The sequence below is a fragment of the Nycticebus coucang genome, chromosome 16 (assembly GCF_027406575.1).
Source record: "Nycticebus coucang isolate mNycCou1 chromosome 16, mNycCou1.pri, whole genome shotgun sequence".
Taxonomy (NCBI): Eukaryota; Metazoa; Chordata; class Mammalia; order Primates; family Lorisidae; genus Nycticebus; species Nycticebus coucang.
Window position 1 is genome coordinate 6,579,080 of NC_069795.1, and position 18,167 is coordinate 6,597,246.

The following is an 18,167-nucleotide window of genomic DNA, read 5'->3' on the forward strand; positions in this document are numbered from 1 at the left end:
CAGCAACCTCAAACTCTTGGGCTCAAACAATTCTCTTGCCTCAGCCTCCCAAGTAGCTGGCACTACAGGCATCTGCCATAGTGTCTGGCTTTTTTTAGCGACAGAGTCTCACTCTTGCTCAGGCTGGTCTCGAACCCGTGAGCTCAGTCTACCCACCTTAGTCTTCCAGAGTGTTAGGATTACAGGTGTGAGCCACTGCACCTGGTCCCTTATTTTTTCTTTAGAGAAAAAATTGTCTAGAAAAACCATGGGGGCTCGGCACTTGTGGCTCAAGCAGCTGGGGTGCCAGCCACATGCATCAGAGCTGGTGGTTCGAATCCAGCCCTGGCCTGCCAAACAACAGTGACAACTACAACCAAAAAATAGCTGGGAAAAAATAGCGGGCGCCTGTAGTTCCAATTGCTTGGGGAGCTGAGGCAAGAGAATTAAGCCCCTAGAGTTGGAGGTTGCCGTGAGCTGTGACGCCACAGCACTCTACCCAGGGTGACAGCTTGAGACTGTCTCACAAAGGAAAACCTTGGGGATGTTTTCAGAAGCTGATATGTGAGATCCTATTCCAATTGGTTCTAATAGGGCCAATCAGAATACAAATGAATGAATGTTTTTATGTCATATATGAGGACCTTCTAGTTGCCACTGAGGGTCTTATTTATTTAGGAATTTTGTATGTTGATTTTAACAGTGTATAAACTTATTCCTAGAATTATAATGACTGATTTTTACTTCTTATATCCTTTAGTTTTCCATCAGATCAGTAACTTATATCACTGGGTATTTAAATTTGTAGGAAGCTGGAAGACTTCCGATTAGAGAAAGGTGAAGAGGAACGAAATCTTTATATAATAGGAAGAAAAAGGAAGGCTCTCCAACTGTCACAAAAGGTAACCTAAATTCTGTTTTCTTAGCAAATAGGAAATTAAATTAAAATCTAGGATTTTCACAACTTTCATTGGAAGTAGAATATTTTTTGCATAAGGTCTTCTATTTTGAATTTAAAATAGTGGACTTCAGGTTGTACAGTTATTAGGAGGGAGCAGTTTGAAAAACGTGAGGGATGTTCCCTAGGCTCTGACTAACATTGCTATTGAATTCTTTTTTTTTTTTTTTTTTGGAGACAGAGCCTCAAGCTGTCATCCTGGGTAAAGTGCTCACAGCAACCTCAAACTCCTGGGCTTAAGCGATTCTCTTTCCTCAGCCTCCCAAGTAGCTGGAACTACAGGCGCCCACCACAATGCCTGGCTATTTTTTTGGTTGTAGTTGTCATTGTTTGGCAGGTCTGTGCTGGATCCGAACCCTCCGGCTCTGGTGTATGTGGCTGGTGCCTTAGCTGCTTGAGCTACAGGTGCTGAGCCTGCTATTGAATTCTTAATTTCAATTCCTTATATTTTCTGGTTCTGAATTTTCATTTGGTTTTTTGGGGGATAGTTCTCAGTTTTCTGCTGAGGTTCTCATTGTTTTAATTAAAACATAAAAAATTAGCCATAGTTGTTATGAAAACTGAACTCTGTAATTTCATTTTTTTCTTTGCTGTTTTTTTTTTTTTTTTTTTGGCTGGGGCTGGGTTTGAACCCACCACTTCCAGCATATGGGGCCGGTGCCCTACTCCTTTGAGCTATAGGCGCCACCCCCAATTTCTTTTTTTTTTTTTCTATGTCATACTTCCTTAAGGACCATTTTCCATTGCCTGTTGATTTTTTTCTGATTTTTTAAAATCACGTTTTCTTTGTTGTGTCTTGTATGGATTTTTTTTTTTTTTTTTGAGACAAAGTCTCACTATGTTACCCTCAGTAGAGTGCTGTGGCATCACAGCTCACAGCAACCTCAAACTCTTGGGCTCTAGCGATTCTTTTGTCTCAACCTCCTTTGTAGCTGAGGGTATAGGCACCCGCCACAACACCCAGCTATTTATTTTTTGTTTTAGCAGGCTCGGGCTGGGTTTGAACCCACCAGCCCCAGTGCATGTTGCCAGCACCCTAACCACTGAGCTATAGCGCCGGACCTGTTTTGATTGTTAAATGTTACAGAAGAACTGAAGTGCATGGCCTGGCATTTTGTCTACAGAGATGATTTACCTTTGCTTCTGTCAGGCTGCTAGAGCCACCATCAAGTTGGTATTGCCTTATCCACACAAGAATGTTCCCTGGTTCCTTGGGATTACTTGTTTTATCTAGGCTCACAGCTGAAGACTGGGGGATTCTCCTACACATAGACATCTGTGAATTGCAATTTTTGTTAGCCTAATTCATGAGTTAATCTGTCAGTTTTTTGCTTCATTGCTAAACTCTTTAGCTTTTTCTTCCAGAAAGAAATTCTAGGGTTTTAAAAAAATTACCATCTTCTTCCTGTGTTGGTCCTAAATTCTTTATAGCCTTTTAAGGTATATAGTGCCTTTTAACACTATCTTATATAGTGTTAAAAATATGTTTTGCCAGATTTTCTTGTTCTGGGTGAATGTATTGGTTCACGTGTTTTTACCTCTTACCACTAATGAAACTCACCAACAAAGTTTTTGCTGAGTTAGTAATGATAAAGTAAGAGAAGATGAATTCATTTTAACATTAGCCGGTGATAATGTCGAAATTCTAAAACAGACCGCTATTAGTCAAACAGATGGATGAGTTCAGGAACTGAGTGCTTTCATTAGGTAATTTCACCTATGGCTTTGGTGTTTGGGGAATGGCATGTCTTTTTAAAAAATTAAAACCAATATAGTTATTTGGCTTATTGTATGTTTTTTTTTTTTTTTTGTAGAGACAGAGTCTCACTTTATGGTCCTCGGTAGAGTGCCGTGGTCTCACACGCTCACAGCAGCCTCCAACTCCTGGGTTAAGCGATTCTCTTGCCTCAGCCTCCCAAGTAGCTGGGACTACAGGCACCTGCCACAACGCCTGGCTATTTTTTTTTTTTTTTATTGTTGGGGATTCATTGAGGGTACAATAAGCCAGGTTACACTGATTGCAATTGTTAGGTAAAGGCTTATTGTGTTTTAATAAAAATATGATGCAAGAAATTCAAACAGAAGTGAAAAGTACCTACAGTAGATTATCTAAACATTTAAAAACCTCAGAATTAATTATGTTTAGTATTTGATGATTATTTTTGATATTTCTCTAACTGTACATATGGGTAGTGATATATTCCTTGAGGTTGGTTACAGCATCATATGAATGCATTTTTCATTTCTGAAATTTATATTTGCAAAGTTACGTTCTTTTCAGGTTATTTTCTCTCATAGTAAACCATCTTCACATAATTTGAAAAATGTTCATGTAATGTGCCTTTTCTTATGTCTTCTAAGGACCTTAAAAATAAAAATAGCAAACTTGAGTTAAAAGTGTGTGGTAAAAATGTCATTTAGTCAAGAATGTTTTGTTTTTAAAGCCTTTATGCTTTAAATCCTTTTGGAAATGATGTAATACCCATTTTGTTCTTATTTAGCTGTTGATTTTCATTTGTGTGTTTATGTTTCAGTCGGATTCGGTGGTTTTGGTGTCACAATCTAGACAGCGGACATGTAGGCGTAAATATCCAAATTATGGTAGAAGAAATCTTAGCCAGCGTGAGTTATCTTCTGGAAATGACTCTTCAAGCTCTGTAAGACAAGTGAGTCGTATAACTTTAAATATATAGGATAATTTTACACAAATTTGCCTTAATTCTTACAAAATTTTAAAACAGCTTTCAGCAAAATAGCTCACAGCAGCTTCAAACTCAAATCTTCTTTCTGCTTCAAACCTCCTGAGTAGGTTTGAAGCAGTATGCCAGTATGCCTGGCTAATTTTTCTAGTTTTAGTAGAGGTGGGGGTCTTGCTTTAGTCAGGCCAGTCTTGGAAGGCCTGAACTGAAGGGATCCTCCCACTTCAGTCTCTCAGAGTGCTAGGATTACTGCCATGATCTACTGCACCCAGCCTAGACATCAGTGTTTTGTAAAAATCAATTCAAGATGTACTGTAAACTTAGTAAATGTGAGATGGGAAAGTCATACATTTTTTGGAAGATGATGGCATAATCTGTATCTTTGGGTGTGGCAGTGATTTCTTAATTTACAAATGTGAAAGAAAAAAATTGATAGTTTTGACTACTCTGAAATTAAAACTGCTCTGGGACCTATACCGTTAAGAAAATGAAAAGACAGCCCACAAACTGGGAGAAAATATTTGCAAATCTTATCTGATAAAGAGCTTGTATTCAGAATATATGAAGAACTCTTAAAACTCAACGTTGAGAAAGCAACCAATTTAAAAATGAGAAAAAAGAAAAAAGGCTGGGCACAGTGGCTCCTGTATACCTAGCACTCTGGGAGGCTGAGGCGCATGGATTGCTTAAGCTTATGAGTTCAAGAGCAGCTGGAGCAAGAGGGAGACCCTGTCTCCAAAAAAATTGCCGAGTGTTGTGGCAGGCTTCTGTAGTCCCAGCTACTAAGGAGAGTGAGGCAAGTGAATTGCTTGAGCCCAAGAGTTTGAGGCTGCTGTGAGCTTTGATACCACAGAATTCTACCCAGGGTGACAAAATGAGACTCTGTTTCAAAACAAACAAAAAAAGGGAAAAAGAGCTAACAGATACCTCACCAAAGATAATTATACAGATAGGGAACAGTCACATGAAAAGATACTTACCATTATGTTACAGGGAATTGAAAATTCAAATAGCAGATAACCTCTGCACAGAGGTTCAAACCAGAACACTTGCACTGACTTTTTATTAACCTCACTTACAGTGACCTATTGTATCACTTTCTTTGCTAACAGTGGTAGTGTTTAATTTGGCAGATGTTTTATGTCTTAATAAGAAAAAGGACATAGTGAAGTTTTAAGTTTATGTAATTATATTTTTACTGATTGTCATACCTATTTCTTAGGTGATTTCATCTTAAAGTTGTGATGATTGAAGTTTTCTTGACAAGTTAAAGTTATTTAACTAAAAATTAATTTTTGTCTTTTCCATGCAAATTAGGAGACTTCCTGTGATCAAAGTGAAGGTTCCTGTTCTTCTGAAGAAGATGAGTGGAAGAGTGATAGGAAAAGTGAAAGTTATAGTGAAAGTTCAAGGTATCTGTTTTTAATTTGTTTTGACCTTTTAAGCATTTTAGTCATACCTTCGGATGGAACCATACCTGTAAGAGTTTGCAACTATGGAATGTGTTAGCATTGAGTTTTAATACACTTAAAAGGAGAAGAAAACCATATTAATAGCTATTCCTATAGAAACATTTTGGGGCCGGGCGTCGTGGCTCATGCATGTAATCCTAGCACTCTGGGAGGCTGAGGAAGGTAAATATCACTTGAGATCACAAGTTCAAGACCAGCCTGAATCAGAGCGAGAATTCATCTCTAAAAATAGCCAGGCTTGATGGTGGGTGCCTATACTCCCTGCTACTCAGGAGGCTGAGGCAAAAGGATCACTTGAGCCCAGGAGTTTGAGGTTGCTGTGAGCAGGCATGCCATGGCACTCTACTGAGGATGACAAAGTAAGACACTGCTTCAAAAAAAAAAAAAGAACTATTTTGGGAATTTTTCATTGACTTTAAGCATTTGACTCAGCATTGTTAAATATGCATACTAAAAATGTCAATTTATACTAGTGTAGCACTCGAGAAGAGTGGTGTGCAAAATGTGTGTGGTAAAACCATCAGTATGTTTATTGTTGCATTGGTTATGTTTCTTTAGTTTTAGGAGCCAATTTTCATAGGACTAAAATATCAACCTCTTTTTGTCTTCTTGTTAAATGCCACCTTCATCTCAGAAGATGTTCAAGCTATATACCTGGACATTAATCTCTCTTCTCTCTGTACAACCTGTCCTTGCTCATGTATAGGAAATTCTTCCTGAGTATCACTCAGATCATCTTTTGTTTTCATTGATACCATCTTTGTCCAAACCACCGACAGGTAGTCTCTGCTTCCTTCCTCATTGTCTTTTGCTTCATCATGATAAGAAGCTGAAGTGACTTTTCTTTTTTAAGAATATGGTTGCTTTCATTGCTTTTCAAAAATGTTTACATAACATAAAAACATCTTAATCATTTTTTTGTTTGAGACAGAGTCTCACTGTGTTGCCCTTGGTAGAGTGCTGTGGCATCACAGCTCACAGCTCACAAACTCTTGGGTTTAGGTGATTCTCTTGCCTCAGCCTCCTGAGTAGCTGGGACTACAGGTGCCTGTCACAACATCCGGCTAGTTTTTGTTGCAGTTGTCATCGTTTAGCTGGCCTGGGCTGGGTCTGAACCCGCCAGCCTCTGTGTATGTGGCTGGCACTGTAACCATTATGCTATGGGTGCTGAGCCCATCTTAACCATTTTTAATTGTGCAGTTCAGTATTCTTAGGTACAGCCACAGTGTTTGGCACATCCACGTTGTTAGGCAGCAGCTAGTCTATTGAACCTTGGTTACTTCTTAAAACTGGAATTCTGGGCTGAGCACAGTGGCTCAAGCCTATAATCCTAGCACTGTGGGAGGTGGAGGTGAGTGGATTGCCTGAGCTCATGAGTTTGACATCAGCCTGAGCAAAGAGAGACCTTGTCTCTAAAAAATAGCTGGATGTGGTGCTAGGTGTCTGTAGTCCTAGCTACTTCGGAGGCTGAGGCAAGAGGATCACTTTAACCCAAGAATTTAAGGTTGCTGTGAGTTAAGACACCGTGGTATTCTACCAAGGGCGACTAGTGAAACTCTGTCTCTAAAACAAACAAACAAACCCTTGGAACTCTGTACTCATTAAATCATTTCCACTCTATCCTTCCTCAGAACCACTATTTTATTTTCTTTGTCTGTATTCATTGTCTTTCCTTTTTTTTTGGAGGCAGAGTCTTGCTCTGTTGCCTGGGCTACAGTGCCAAAGTGATCCTTTCACCTCAGTCTCTTGAGTAGTGGGGACAACGGGTGTGCGTCACGCATCACCACTCCTAGATAATTTTTCATGGGGAGGTGGTCTTGCTCTTGCCAGGCTGATTTTGAACTCGTGAGCTCAAGTGATCTTCCTGCCTTAACCTCTTAGAGTGGTAGGATTACAGGCGTGACCCACTGCACCCAGCTTTATTCAACTTCATGCTCTCATAATTTTTATTTATTTATTTAATGTTACTTTTTATTTACTTATTTTTGAGACAGAGCCTCAAGCTGTCACCCTGGGTAGAGTACCGTGGCATCACAGCTCATACTAACCTCAAACTCTTGGGCTTAAGCGATTCTCTTGCCTCAGCCTCCCATGTAGCTGGGACTAGAGGTATTCTAGAGATATTCCTTTAGAGGTATCCGCCACAACATCTGGCATTTTTTTTTTTTTTTTTTTTTTGTGGTTGCTGTGGTCATTGTTTTAGCAGGCCTGGGCCGGGTTTGAACCCACCAGCCTCGGTGTATGTGGCCGGTGTCCTATGCACTGAGCTATGGGGTGCTGCCCTGCTCTCATAGTTTTTATAAATAGTTATAAATAAATACCTTTTAGAATTGTGTGTCTGTGTGTTTAACGGAGATTTAAAGGTGTTTGGTTAAAGTTGAGACAAGGATAGCCTCAGTAAAGAGTTTTATTTTCCTTTTCTGTGTTTATTGAAGCTAACAGTGGACCAGGGGCTAGTTTTCTATATCTAGATTCCTCTTTAACTCTGCTTTTGCTCCAGGGTTGTGGCTACAACTAGAAGCTAACCATTTATAGCATTTAATTTCATGTGGTAATACCTCCTTTGGGCTTCTCGGGGTATTCATTGATGGCTTGTGATTCCAGTTAAAACTCCTATTCTATATCTCAGTCTTCTCTAATGTGTGGTGGTAGGTCCTGCTCTTAGGGTTTTGTATGATCTCTGTTGTTGCCATAACCCTGTGCTTTGTCTTCTGAAAAGGGGAGTTGTTATTTTCCATCAGATCTCATCTCTTGTATACATAAAGCAATTTTTTTTTAGGCTTACGTCCTTTCTTGATTTCTAGTGTTAGTGAAGATTTCCTTTTTCTCACTCTTCATCATCATCTTGAGTCATTTAAATATTTTTTGGTAGTGAGGGCAGAATATTCAAATTAAATCTTCCTGGAATGTTCGCGTCCCCTCAATTTAGGATGATTGACTTGCTCTTAATGTTTATGTTGTGTTTCCATACAACTTAAAGCATTCTCCCTTTTTAGTGACTCTTCATCCAGATATTCTGATTGGACAGCTGATGCAGGTATCAATTTGCAGCCTCCTTTACGCATGTCATGTCGTCGGAGAATTACTCGATTTTGTAGTACTTCAGAAGATGAGCTATCTACTGAAAATTTATCTCCTCCAAAAAGACGACGACGACGAAAGAAGAAAGTAAGCAAGCCTAAAAAAGAGGTAAGAAAAGTATATTTAAAGAAAACCATGTGTCTGTAGCTTTAAGCACTATAGTTTTGCATATTTAGTAACTAGAAATCTTTGAGAAATTGGAGCTTATATTTCTTTATTAACTATGTTTTGTCAGCAGAAGTCAAATGTAAAAAAATCAACTTATTTTTTACAAAAGCTACTTAACATCTGTCTGCTTTCACTATTCTGAGTAGTGTGCTTGGCAGTGAATGCCTTCTGCAATCTGAATCTTAAAGGGAAAACTATATTTTATTCAGAATCCCACCATAAATCTTATTTTGTTCAATTTCAACACCAAAAATAGACTTCAAGGCATTTTAAGGTGCTTTCTGTTTTGTCTGTCATGCTTACCATTTTTATTTCACCTGTTCTGTCTTCATGATTATAATATCACCCGTTTTCTGTTACTATATGTGCATTATGTTGTATGTGTTTATCTCTTGCAGGTTGTATTTTAAAGATGTTAAGTGTTAGTAGTTGTCATCTATTGCTGTGTAACAAATCACCCTAAAGCATAAGTGCTCAATAGAACAAATATTTGATATTTCATATTTTGGTGGATCAGGAATTTGGGAGCTGTTGGGTGGTTGTACCTCATGAGGTTAGTCATGTTGACTGGTGTTGTAGTCATCCTCTTTGATAGAGGCTAGTTGGTATTCTTTCCAACCTTGTTCCTGTGGCTGTTGGACTTAGTTGCTTGCTATATGGGCCTCTCCTTAGGGCTGGCTGCTTGAGCGTCCTCACTACTTTCTTTTTTTTTTTTTTGCGTCCTCACTACTTTCCTCAGAGTGAATGATCACATAAAGTGGCAAGCGGTAAGCCATATTGTCTTTGTGACCTAACATGGCGCTAGGTTTCTTCTCCTGTATTATACGCATATTTGTTTGATTAAAGTGAGTCACTAAGTGCAGCCTACACTGAAGAGGAGTAGACTTAATTTCCACATCTTGAAGAGAAAAATAACAAAGAATTTGTGGTCATATTTTAAAATTACTAGTTTTAAAACTTTAAATCAAGAGGAAGCTTCTTGGGATGGTTAGCCTGTGGCCATGCTTAGAGTGGAGTCTTGGCAGAAGAGGCTGTGCGTGGAAGAGGATGTAGGTTGGCTGTTAACTTCCCCCCACGCACACCATTTGATGTGAAATATAATGAAGAATCTATTAGGAATTCAGGTGATGATGCTAGGAAAGTGTTGGGTAGATTTACAATGCCTTTAGAAGCGATACAGTCTTATGTATGATAAGGAAACAAATCTATAGATTTGTTTAAAATGCTGTTTATGATGCTGTTTAAAAACTAATGATTGCTGGATATACCAAATCATACTGTCTCTGAGTGGTGAAGTTTCTTTCCCGTTTTTCATTCAAACAGTGCGTACCGCCCCTTTCCAGTGTAGCAAACTTTGTTCTTTTCCCCTTGGCAGAATTTGCGGAGGATGACTCCAGCAGAGCTTGCAAATGTGGAGCATTTAGACGAATTTCATCCTCCAGTTTGGATTACTGACACTGCACTTCGCAAGTCTCCTTTTGTTCCTCAAATGGGTGATGAGGTGAAAATAATAAAATTTAAAAAACACGATTAATGGAGTATAAAGCAAAATTTGTATTGCTTCTTAGCTTTCTGTTTTTAAATGTATACTTCTCTTTTGTAGGTAATATATTTTCGACAGGGTCATGAAGCTTATATTGAGGCTGTCAGAAGAAATAACATTTATGAACTGAATCCTAACAAGGAACCATGGAGAAAAATGGATCTAAGGGTAGGGCGGTGGTATTATTAAATCAATAAATATTTATATACATATATTTAAATTATTTTAAAATCTATTTAAAAACCTACTGGAATCATATTTCATGACTTTTTTTCATATTGAAAACATTTCTGCACAAAAAAGTGACCATAATCAACAATAAGGTAGGCTGTCCATTAAAAGAGTAGAACTGGAATGTTCCTAACACAAATGATAAATGCCTGAGGTAATGGATACTCCACTTACCCCGATTTGATTAATATGTTTTATATGCCTACATCAAGTCAATGCATCTACCCTATAAAAATACACAACAATTTTGTATCCATTATATATATATATATAATATATATATATATATATTTTTTAAATATAGAGTCTTAAGCTGTTGCCCTGGGTAGAGTGCTGTGCCGTCATAGCTCACAGCAACCTCCAACTCTTGGGCTCAGGTGATCCTCTTGCCTCAGTTTTTCTATTTTTAGTAGAGACGGGATCTTGCTTTTGCTCAGGCTGGTCTCGAACTCATGAGCTCAAGCAATCCACCCGCCTCGGCCTCCCAGAATGCTAGGATTATAGGTATGAGCCACTGTGCCTGGCCTGTATCCATAATAATTAAAAATAAAATACTAAGAAAAATTTCTACTATAATTCTTAAAATTCTGTGGAGATAGTTCATTTGTTAATAGGCAGAATTTGTGTATTGCTGATTTGTATGTTTTATAAAGTGTTAATTGTAACTATGCAGAGTCTAGGTAGGGCAGCATGGCATCATACGGTGTTTATCTTAGAGATGTTCATATGCCCAAGACAGATTTTCAAAAGAAAAAACGTAAGTTTTCAGAAGGAGAAAAACTTGAAATAATGGTCTTACCTCATGCATAATAAGGAAATAATTTTACCTTCCTGATACTTAGCCCATTCTATAATTTTGTTTCATTTTAGTTCAAGAAAGAAAATGCCACATTTTAGCAAGTAGCAAAGATTTTTTTTTTTTTTTTTGGAGACAGAGTCTCACTTTGTCGCCCCTTGTGGTGACAGAGCTCACAGCAACCTCATACTCTTGGGCTCAAGTGATTCTCTTCCCTTAGTCTCTTGAGTAGCTGGGACTACTGGGGCCTACCACAACACTTGGCTATTTTCAGAGACAAGATTTTGCCCTAGCTCAGGCTGGTCTCGAACTTGTGAGCTTAGGTGATCTGCCTGCCTTGGCCTCCTAGAGTGCTGGATTATAGGTGTGAGCCACCCAGTCCAGCTGAAGATTTGGGTTTGTTAACAGATTATCAAAATGCAGGTGGAGTGCATCAAGTTGTCCAGTGGGTATTTTGGTGATAGGAATTGAAACTGAAATATATTTTAAGAAGTTTTACATCTGTGAGTTTACTTCCAGTGTTTTACAAAGCAAACAGAAATGCTTGTAAGTATATGAGTATTGAAGTTCCATCTCACTGTTTATGAAAGTAAAAATTGGAAAAAAGCCCCCAAACATTCTGGAATAGTGAATGAATTAAAAAAAAAAAAAAAAGGAAAAATGGATTGTGAAATGGATTTGGATTATGATAGCAAAATTTAAAGATGTTAGTAGGTAAGCAAAACATCAAAATATAAATGATTATAAATGATTTTTATTTTATTCTTTATGTAGTTTAGATACTTTTTTTTTTTTTTTTTGGAGACAGAGTCTCACTTTGTCACCCTTGGTAGAGTGCCATGCTGTAACAGCTCACAGCAACCTCCAGTTCCTGCGCTTTGGTGATTCTCTTACCTCAGCCTCCCAAGTAGCTGGGATTACAGGCACCCACCACAGTGCCTGGCTGTTTTTTTTTTTTTTTGTTGTTGTTGTTGTTGCAGTTTGGCCAGGGCCGGGTTCCATCCTGCCACCCTCAGTATAAGGGGCCAGCGCCCTACTCACTGAGCCATAGATACCACCAAAAATGATATAAATATTAACAGAAATTGTTTATGTGAAGAGAAAGAAGCCAGAAGGAACTATGTCAGATTGTTAAAAGTGATTGTCTTTTTGTCTTTAGATAATTGAGCTGATTGGTGACTTTTATTTTCATTTTTAAGGTTTTTTTTTTTGTTGTTGTTGTTTTGGAGACAAAGTCTCACTTCATCGCCCTGGGTAGAGTGCCATAGTGTCATAGCTCATAGCAACCACAGACTCTTGGGCTCAAGCAGTCCTCTTGCCTAAGCCTCCCAAGTAGCTGGGACTATAGGAGCCTGCTACAACTCTAAGGTAGTTTTTCTATTTTTAGTAGGGACGGGGTCTTCCTCTTGCTCAGGTTGGATTTTGAACTTCTGTCTCAGGCAATACACCTGCTTCAGCCTCCTAGAGTGCTAGAATTACAGGCATGAGCCGCTTAGCGCCTGGCCTGTGGTGTATTTTCTAAAGTGTGTATGCTGACTAGAAGAGTAAGTATATTCCTTATATTAGAAACTGTTTTAAATTTGTCTTCCAAAAGATGTCAAGAGTTAGCAAAAATGATTGTAATTAATGGTAAAGTTGTCTGCTGGGGTAGAAGCCTTAATGTATGAGTTTGCTTAATTTAGTAATATGTGAAGAATTACAGTATTAAGAAATTGCTGTGTTTTAATTTTTTAACCATTTATTCTTTTTAAAAAATGTCTGTTAAAGGATCAAGAATTGGTCAAAATAGTTGGAATACGATATGAGGTTGGGCCCCCTACACTCTGTTGCCTCAAACTAGCATTTATAGATCCAGCGACTGGAAAACTTATGGACAAATCTTTCTCTATTAGGTACGTATTAGTTTTTTAGAGGGAATTTTTCTTCCTTCTTGCTCTTTAAAGATTGGCATGCCCTTTCCATTTGGCTGCAGGGTAGCTCGTAGAACACTGTGGATAGCCTAAGGTGTGGGGGTTGAACTTCTAATGGAAGTAACAATAGATATGTCTTGGCAACAGTTAGGCATGAGTGGTCTGTTTTGTACAGTTTTTCATGCCACTTAACAATGGTGGGTGGAGAATTCTGGCCTGTATGCAAAATTGTTTCTGCTTTTGCTCTTGAGAAAATTTTGGAATAATTGGCTATCCTTGTGCTGTCCAGTATGGTAGCTTCTAGCCATTGAACACTTGAAACATGGATAATTCAAATTGAGTGGGTTAAATGCACATATTGCACTTTGAAGATTTGGTTTGAAGAAAAACATCTCATTCTGTATTGATTACATATTGAAATAATAATTAAAATACACTATTAAGATAGACTGGTTTCAGGGCGGCGCCTGTGGCTCAAAGGAGTAGGGCACCAGCCCCATATACTGGAGGTGGTGGGTTCAAACCCAGCCCTGGCCAAAAACTAAAAAAAAAAAAAAAAGATAGACTGGTTTCATACCCAGGCATTGTGGTGGGCATCTATAGTCCCAGCTACTTGGGAGGCTGAGGCAAAAGAATGGCTTACGCCTAAGAGTTTGAGGTTGCTGTGAGCTATGATGCCATGGCACTTACCAAGGGTGTCGAAGTGAGAAATTGTCTCCAAAAAAACAAACAAATAGATTTCCTTTTACTTTTTAAAGTATGGCCAATTGGGGCAAGGCACAGTGGCTCATGCCTGTAATCCCAGCACTTGGGAAGTGAATGGATTGCCTGACCTCACAGGTTCAAGACCAGCCTGAGCCAGAGCGAGACCCTGTCTCTAAAAAATAGCTGGGTGTTGTGGTGGGCACCTGTAGTCCCAGCTACTTGGGAGGCTGAGGCAAGAGGATCACTTGACCCCAAGAGAGGTTGCTGTGAGCTAAGATGCCATGGTACTCTACCATGGGTGACCAAGTGAGAGACTTTGTCTCAAAAGAAAATATATACGTATATGTATGTATGTATTGCTGGTTGAAAATTAAAAATTACATTTGTAGTTCCTGTCATGTTTCTTTTGGAGAGTGTTGCTCTAAACTATGTAGGGAATTTAGTAATTTTTAAATTTTTCTTTAGATACCATGATATGCCAGATGTTATTGACTTTCTCGTATTACGTCAATTTTATGATGAAGCAAGGCAGCGGAATTGGCAGTCATGTAAGTCCTTACTGAGTATTATATAGTTTTCATCTCACATTTTATTGTTCTAACTTTCTGGTTTTGGCCTCTTAATTATGAGGCATACAAGTGTGTAAATTCTGGAAAGAAATATTAAGTGACCTTTAGATTATATTTTGCTTAGGGTTTTGTACTTAACTAATTCTATGTAGACTTTTGAGGCAAGCAACTTTTCTTATGGTTTATGATGTTTGGAAAAGATTATTTTCACCTACTGACTATACACTAGAGTAGACTTCTATTTTTTCTTCTCCATATCAAATTATATATAATTATCTTTAATACTGGAATAATATTTTTTCTTTTTCCTTTTATCATCATCCTTGACAAAACACTGATATAATTTATACGGTTATCTTAAGATCTAAAACAATCAGAAGGTTGTAAAGTAATTTCAAGGGCCAGGTATGGTGGCTCATGCCTGTAATCCTAGCACTCTGGTAGGTTGAGGTGGGTGGATTACTTGAACTCATGAGTTTAAGAGCAGTCTGAGCAAGAGCGAGACCCCATCTCTAAAAAATAGCAGGGCATTGTGGCAAGGTGTCTGTAATCCCAGCTACTCAGGGAGGCTGAGGCAAGTAAATTGTTTGAGCCCAGGAGTTTGAGCTTGCTGTGAGCTGTGATGCCATGCCATAGCCACAAAGCGAAACTCTGCCTTGGAAAAAAAGATTTCACACTGATAATGTTCTGGTATACCAAAATATTTTATCTTTGGTATTGTAACAACTTAGACTTAAACAGCAAAAGACTTGAGGAAACTGTTTCATGTAACAAAGACATCTGTACCAGAATGTTTATTGCAGCCCAATTCATAATTGCTAAGTCATGGAAGAAGCCCAAGTGCCCATCAACCCACGAATGGACTAGCAAATTGTGGTACATGTATACCATGGAATACTATGCAGCCTTAAAGAAAGATGGAGACTTTACCTCTTTCATGTTTACATGGATGGAGCTGGAACGTATTCTTCTTAACAAAGTATCTCACGAATGGAAGAAAAAGTATCCCATGTACTCAGCTCTACTATGAAGCTAAATTATAGCTTTCACATGAAGGCTATAACCCAACTATAGCACAAGACTATGAGGAAAGGGCCAAGGAAGGGGAAGGGAGGGGGGAGGTTATGGTGGAGGGAGGATAATGGATGGGGCCACACCTATGGTGCATCTTAGAATGGGTACAGGCAAAACTTACTAAATGCAGAATACAAATGCCTATATACAATAACTAAGAAAATGCCATGAACGCTACGTGGAACAGTTTGATGAGAATATTTCAGATTGTATATGAAACCAGCACATTGTACCCCTTGATTGCACTAATGTACACAGCTATGATTTAACAATAAAAATAAATAAATTAAAAAAAAAGAAAAAAATAATTCACATACACTTAACCTTTTTTATAACCATGTGATAAATGGATGGATAGAAAATATGAAATTATCTTAGTTTTGGTACTAAATGACTTGCATATGCTTTCTGTGGTGATCGTTTAAGGAGAACTCACTTCTTTTTTTTTTTGTTTGTTTGTTTGAGACAGTCTCACTATGTCACCCTCAGTAGAGGTAATGTGGCATCACAGCTCACAGCAACCTTAAACTCTTCTTTGGGCTTAAGCAATTCTCTTGCCTCAGCCTCCCAAGTAGCTGGGACTACAGGCACCCGCCACAATGCCCAGCTATTTTTTGGTTGTAGTTGCCATTGTTGTTTGGCAGGCCCGGGCTGGATTTGAACCTGCCAATCCTGGTGTATGTGCCTGGTGCCCTAGCTGGCTGAGCTACAGGCGCCTAGCTGAGCGCTCACTTCTTTAGATCTATGTAGGTAGGTCATTAATCTCAGGATGTAACTGATGAATGTAATTAGGTCAAGTTGTTGTAGTTAGCAACTGTAGTACCTGTTTTATAGGTGTTTATATGTTCAGTCTAATGAATGCTATCTGGAATGCTTGTTTGACTTTAGTCACCTATGGTAGTTCATTCTTCTTTTATCAGTTCTTGGTGTCTTATTAGAACTATTAAGTTGTACTCAGGCTGTGTGTCATTGGGTGTATATATTAATAAATGGTGTTAAGACCTCATTAATTGGGCAGTGCCTGTGGCTCAGGGGTAGGCCGCTGGCCCCATATACCAAGGGTGGTGGGTTCAAACTCAGCCCCAGCCAAAGTGCAACAAAAAATAGCTAGGTGTTGTGGCCAGCGCCTGTAGTCCCAGCTACTCGGGAGGCTGAGGCAAGAGAATCACCTAAGCCCAAGAGCTGGAGGTTGCTGTGACCTGTCATGCCATAGCACTCTACTGAGGGTGATAAAGTGAGACTCTGTCTCTGAGAAAAAAAAAAAGAAAAAAAGGGAAACATTGGGATGGATGAGAAGGAAGAGATAAGGTTATTTCAGTGGTCTGTTTCTTTTTTAATATATTGAAAACACATTCAAATGCAGTTTATTTCACTAGTTGTAGTGTTAGATACAGTTGTAGAATACATTTAGTAATCTATTGTAACCTAAAACTATTGAGATTAGTTAAATTTTTCTTTGTATGTTTTTCTTGGTCTGTCTAGAAGTCCTTCTGAGGTCTGCTTGCCTGCTTTTATATTATGATGAGATAGTGGGATATGTGGGTATTTAGTTCTTTTAAATAGTTTGGATTTTTTTTCTTCTGAGTGTGTGTTTCAATTTGATTCTTACTTAATGTGTGACTTACAAATAGAACACTTTAATGTGGAGGCATTTACATAATAACAATTTTAAAATAATTATAGATTAAAGTATACTCATAGTTATTTTCATAATTTTGTTTCATTCTTCAGGAAGTTTTTTTTGTTGTTGTTGAGACAGTCTTACTGTGTCACCCTTGGTAGATTACAGCTCACAGCAACCTCCAACTCTTGGGCTTAAACGATTCTCTTGCTTCAGCCTCCCAAGTAGGCGGGACTACAGGTGCCTGCCACAACACCCGGTTATTTTGTTGTTGTTGTTATTGTTGCAGTTGTCGTTGTTTTAGCTAACCCAGGCAGGGTTTGAACCCACTAGCCTTCGTGGACGTGGTTGGCACTGTAACCAGTGTACTATGGGCACTAAGCCAGGAAGTGTTATGTTTTTTATATGTATTTACTATACTTATTCAGCAAGTATATATTGATTGCACACATTATTGTAAAATATTTTTGGATTTTGTTAAACTTGATTCTTTGCTTCATGTTGTAAAATGTTATATGACTTATTTTAGAGTGGACTTTTGAATCTACTAAACAAGCATAGTTATAAACCATTTTGTCCTACTTTATGTTGTGTGGTTATATACCTTTAGTAAATGGTTGAAAGTAAAATCTTTTTTTTTTTTTCCAGTTTTTGGCCAAGGCCAGGTTTGAACCTGCCACCTCTGGTATATGAGGCCGGTACCCTACTCCTTGAGCCATAGGTGCCACCTGAAAGTAAAATCTTTTTTAGTGAAACTTTTTTTATCAATGAAGATGACTGAAGTGTAGAAGGAGGCCTCATTTTAAGATAAAAATATACTTTGATTTCATTTTTTTTTAATATCCCAAGTCCTGAAGCGATTTATTTCTGTTTTATTTTATCATGGTATTTTGGAGATTAAAAAATGTTAAAAAATGTTAGTAAATAGATGCCTTAGACTTGATTGTTTCTCTTACAGGTGATAGATTCCGCTCTATTATTGATGATGCTTGGTGGTTTGGAACAGTGTTAAGTCAAGAGCCATATCAACCACAGTATCCTGATAGTCATTTCCAGTGTTACATTGTTAGGTTTGTATACAGAAGAAAACTACTCATCTGTAACTAATTCAGTGTGGTAGGTCATGTATGAATAATACAAGTTTCAGGTTTCTAACAGACACCACTTTATCTGTCATTATTAACTTGTGCAGCTCTGACCTCTGGATTGTCTGTCAGACATGTGCTTGTTTTCTCTTCACTAGTACTCTCCTTGGTTGAAGTTCTGTTTGATTCCCTGGGCTTCTTTCTGTAGCCTTCTAGTATTTCCTTTAACTGACATCGTCAGCCGTGACTGCGATGATATTCAAGGCCTTCATACTT

At 38.3% G+C, this 18,167-nt stretch overlaps 1 protein-coding gene across 2 annotated transcripts in view; it reads left to right on the top strand.

Annotated features, from left to right (window-relative positions):
- The window catches only part of BRWD1 (bromodomain and WD repeat domain containing 1), a 127,646-nt gene that overhangs the window by 60,498 nt on the left and 48,981 nt on the right, over positions 1-18,167 (top strand). For both annotated transcript variants that reach the window (XM_053564255.1, XM_053564256.1), the window contains exons 20-28: positions 788-881; positions 3,472-3,603; positions 4,954-5,048; positions 8,105-8,297; positions 9,733-9,858; positions 9,961-10,068; positions 12,695-12,819; positions 14,008-14,090; positions 17,765-17,876. In XM_053564255.1, the coding sequence (XP_053420230.1) occupies positions 788-881; positions 3,472-3,603; positions 4,954-5,048; positions 8,105-8,297; positions 9,733-9,858; positions 9,961-10,068; positions 12,695-12,819; positions 14,008-14,090; positions 17,765-17,876 (1,068 nt within the window). The remainder of the gene's footprint in view (positions 1-787; positions 882-3,471; positions 3,604-4,953; positions 5,049-8,104; positions 8,298-9,732; positions 9,859-9,960; positions 10,069-12,694; positions 12,820-14,007; positions 14,091-17,764; positions 17,877-18,167) is intronic.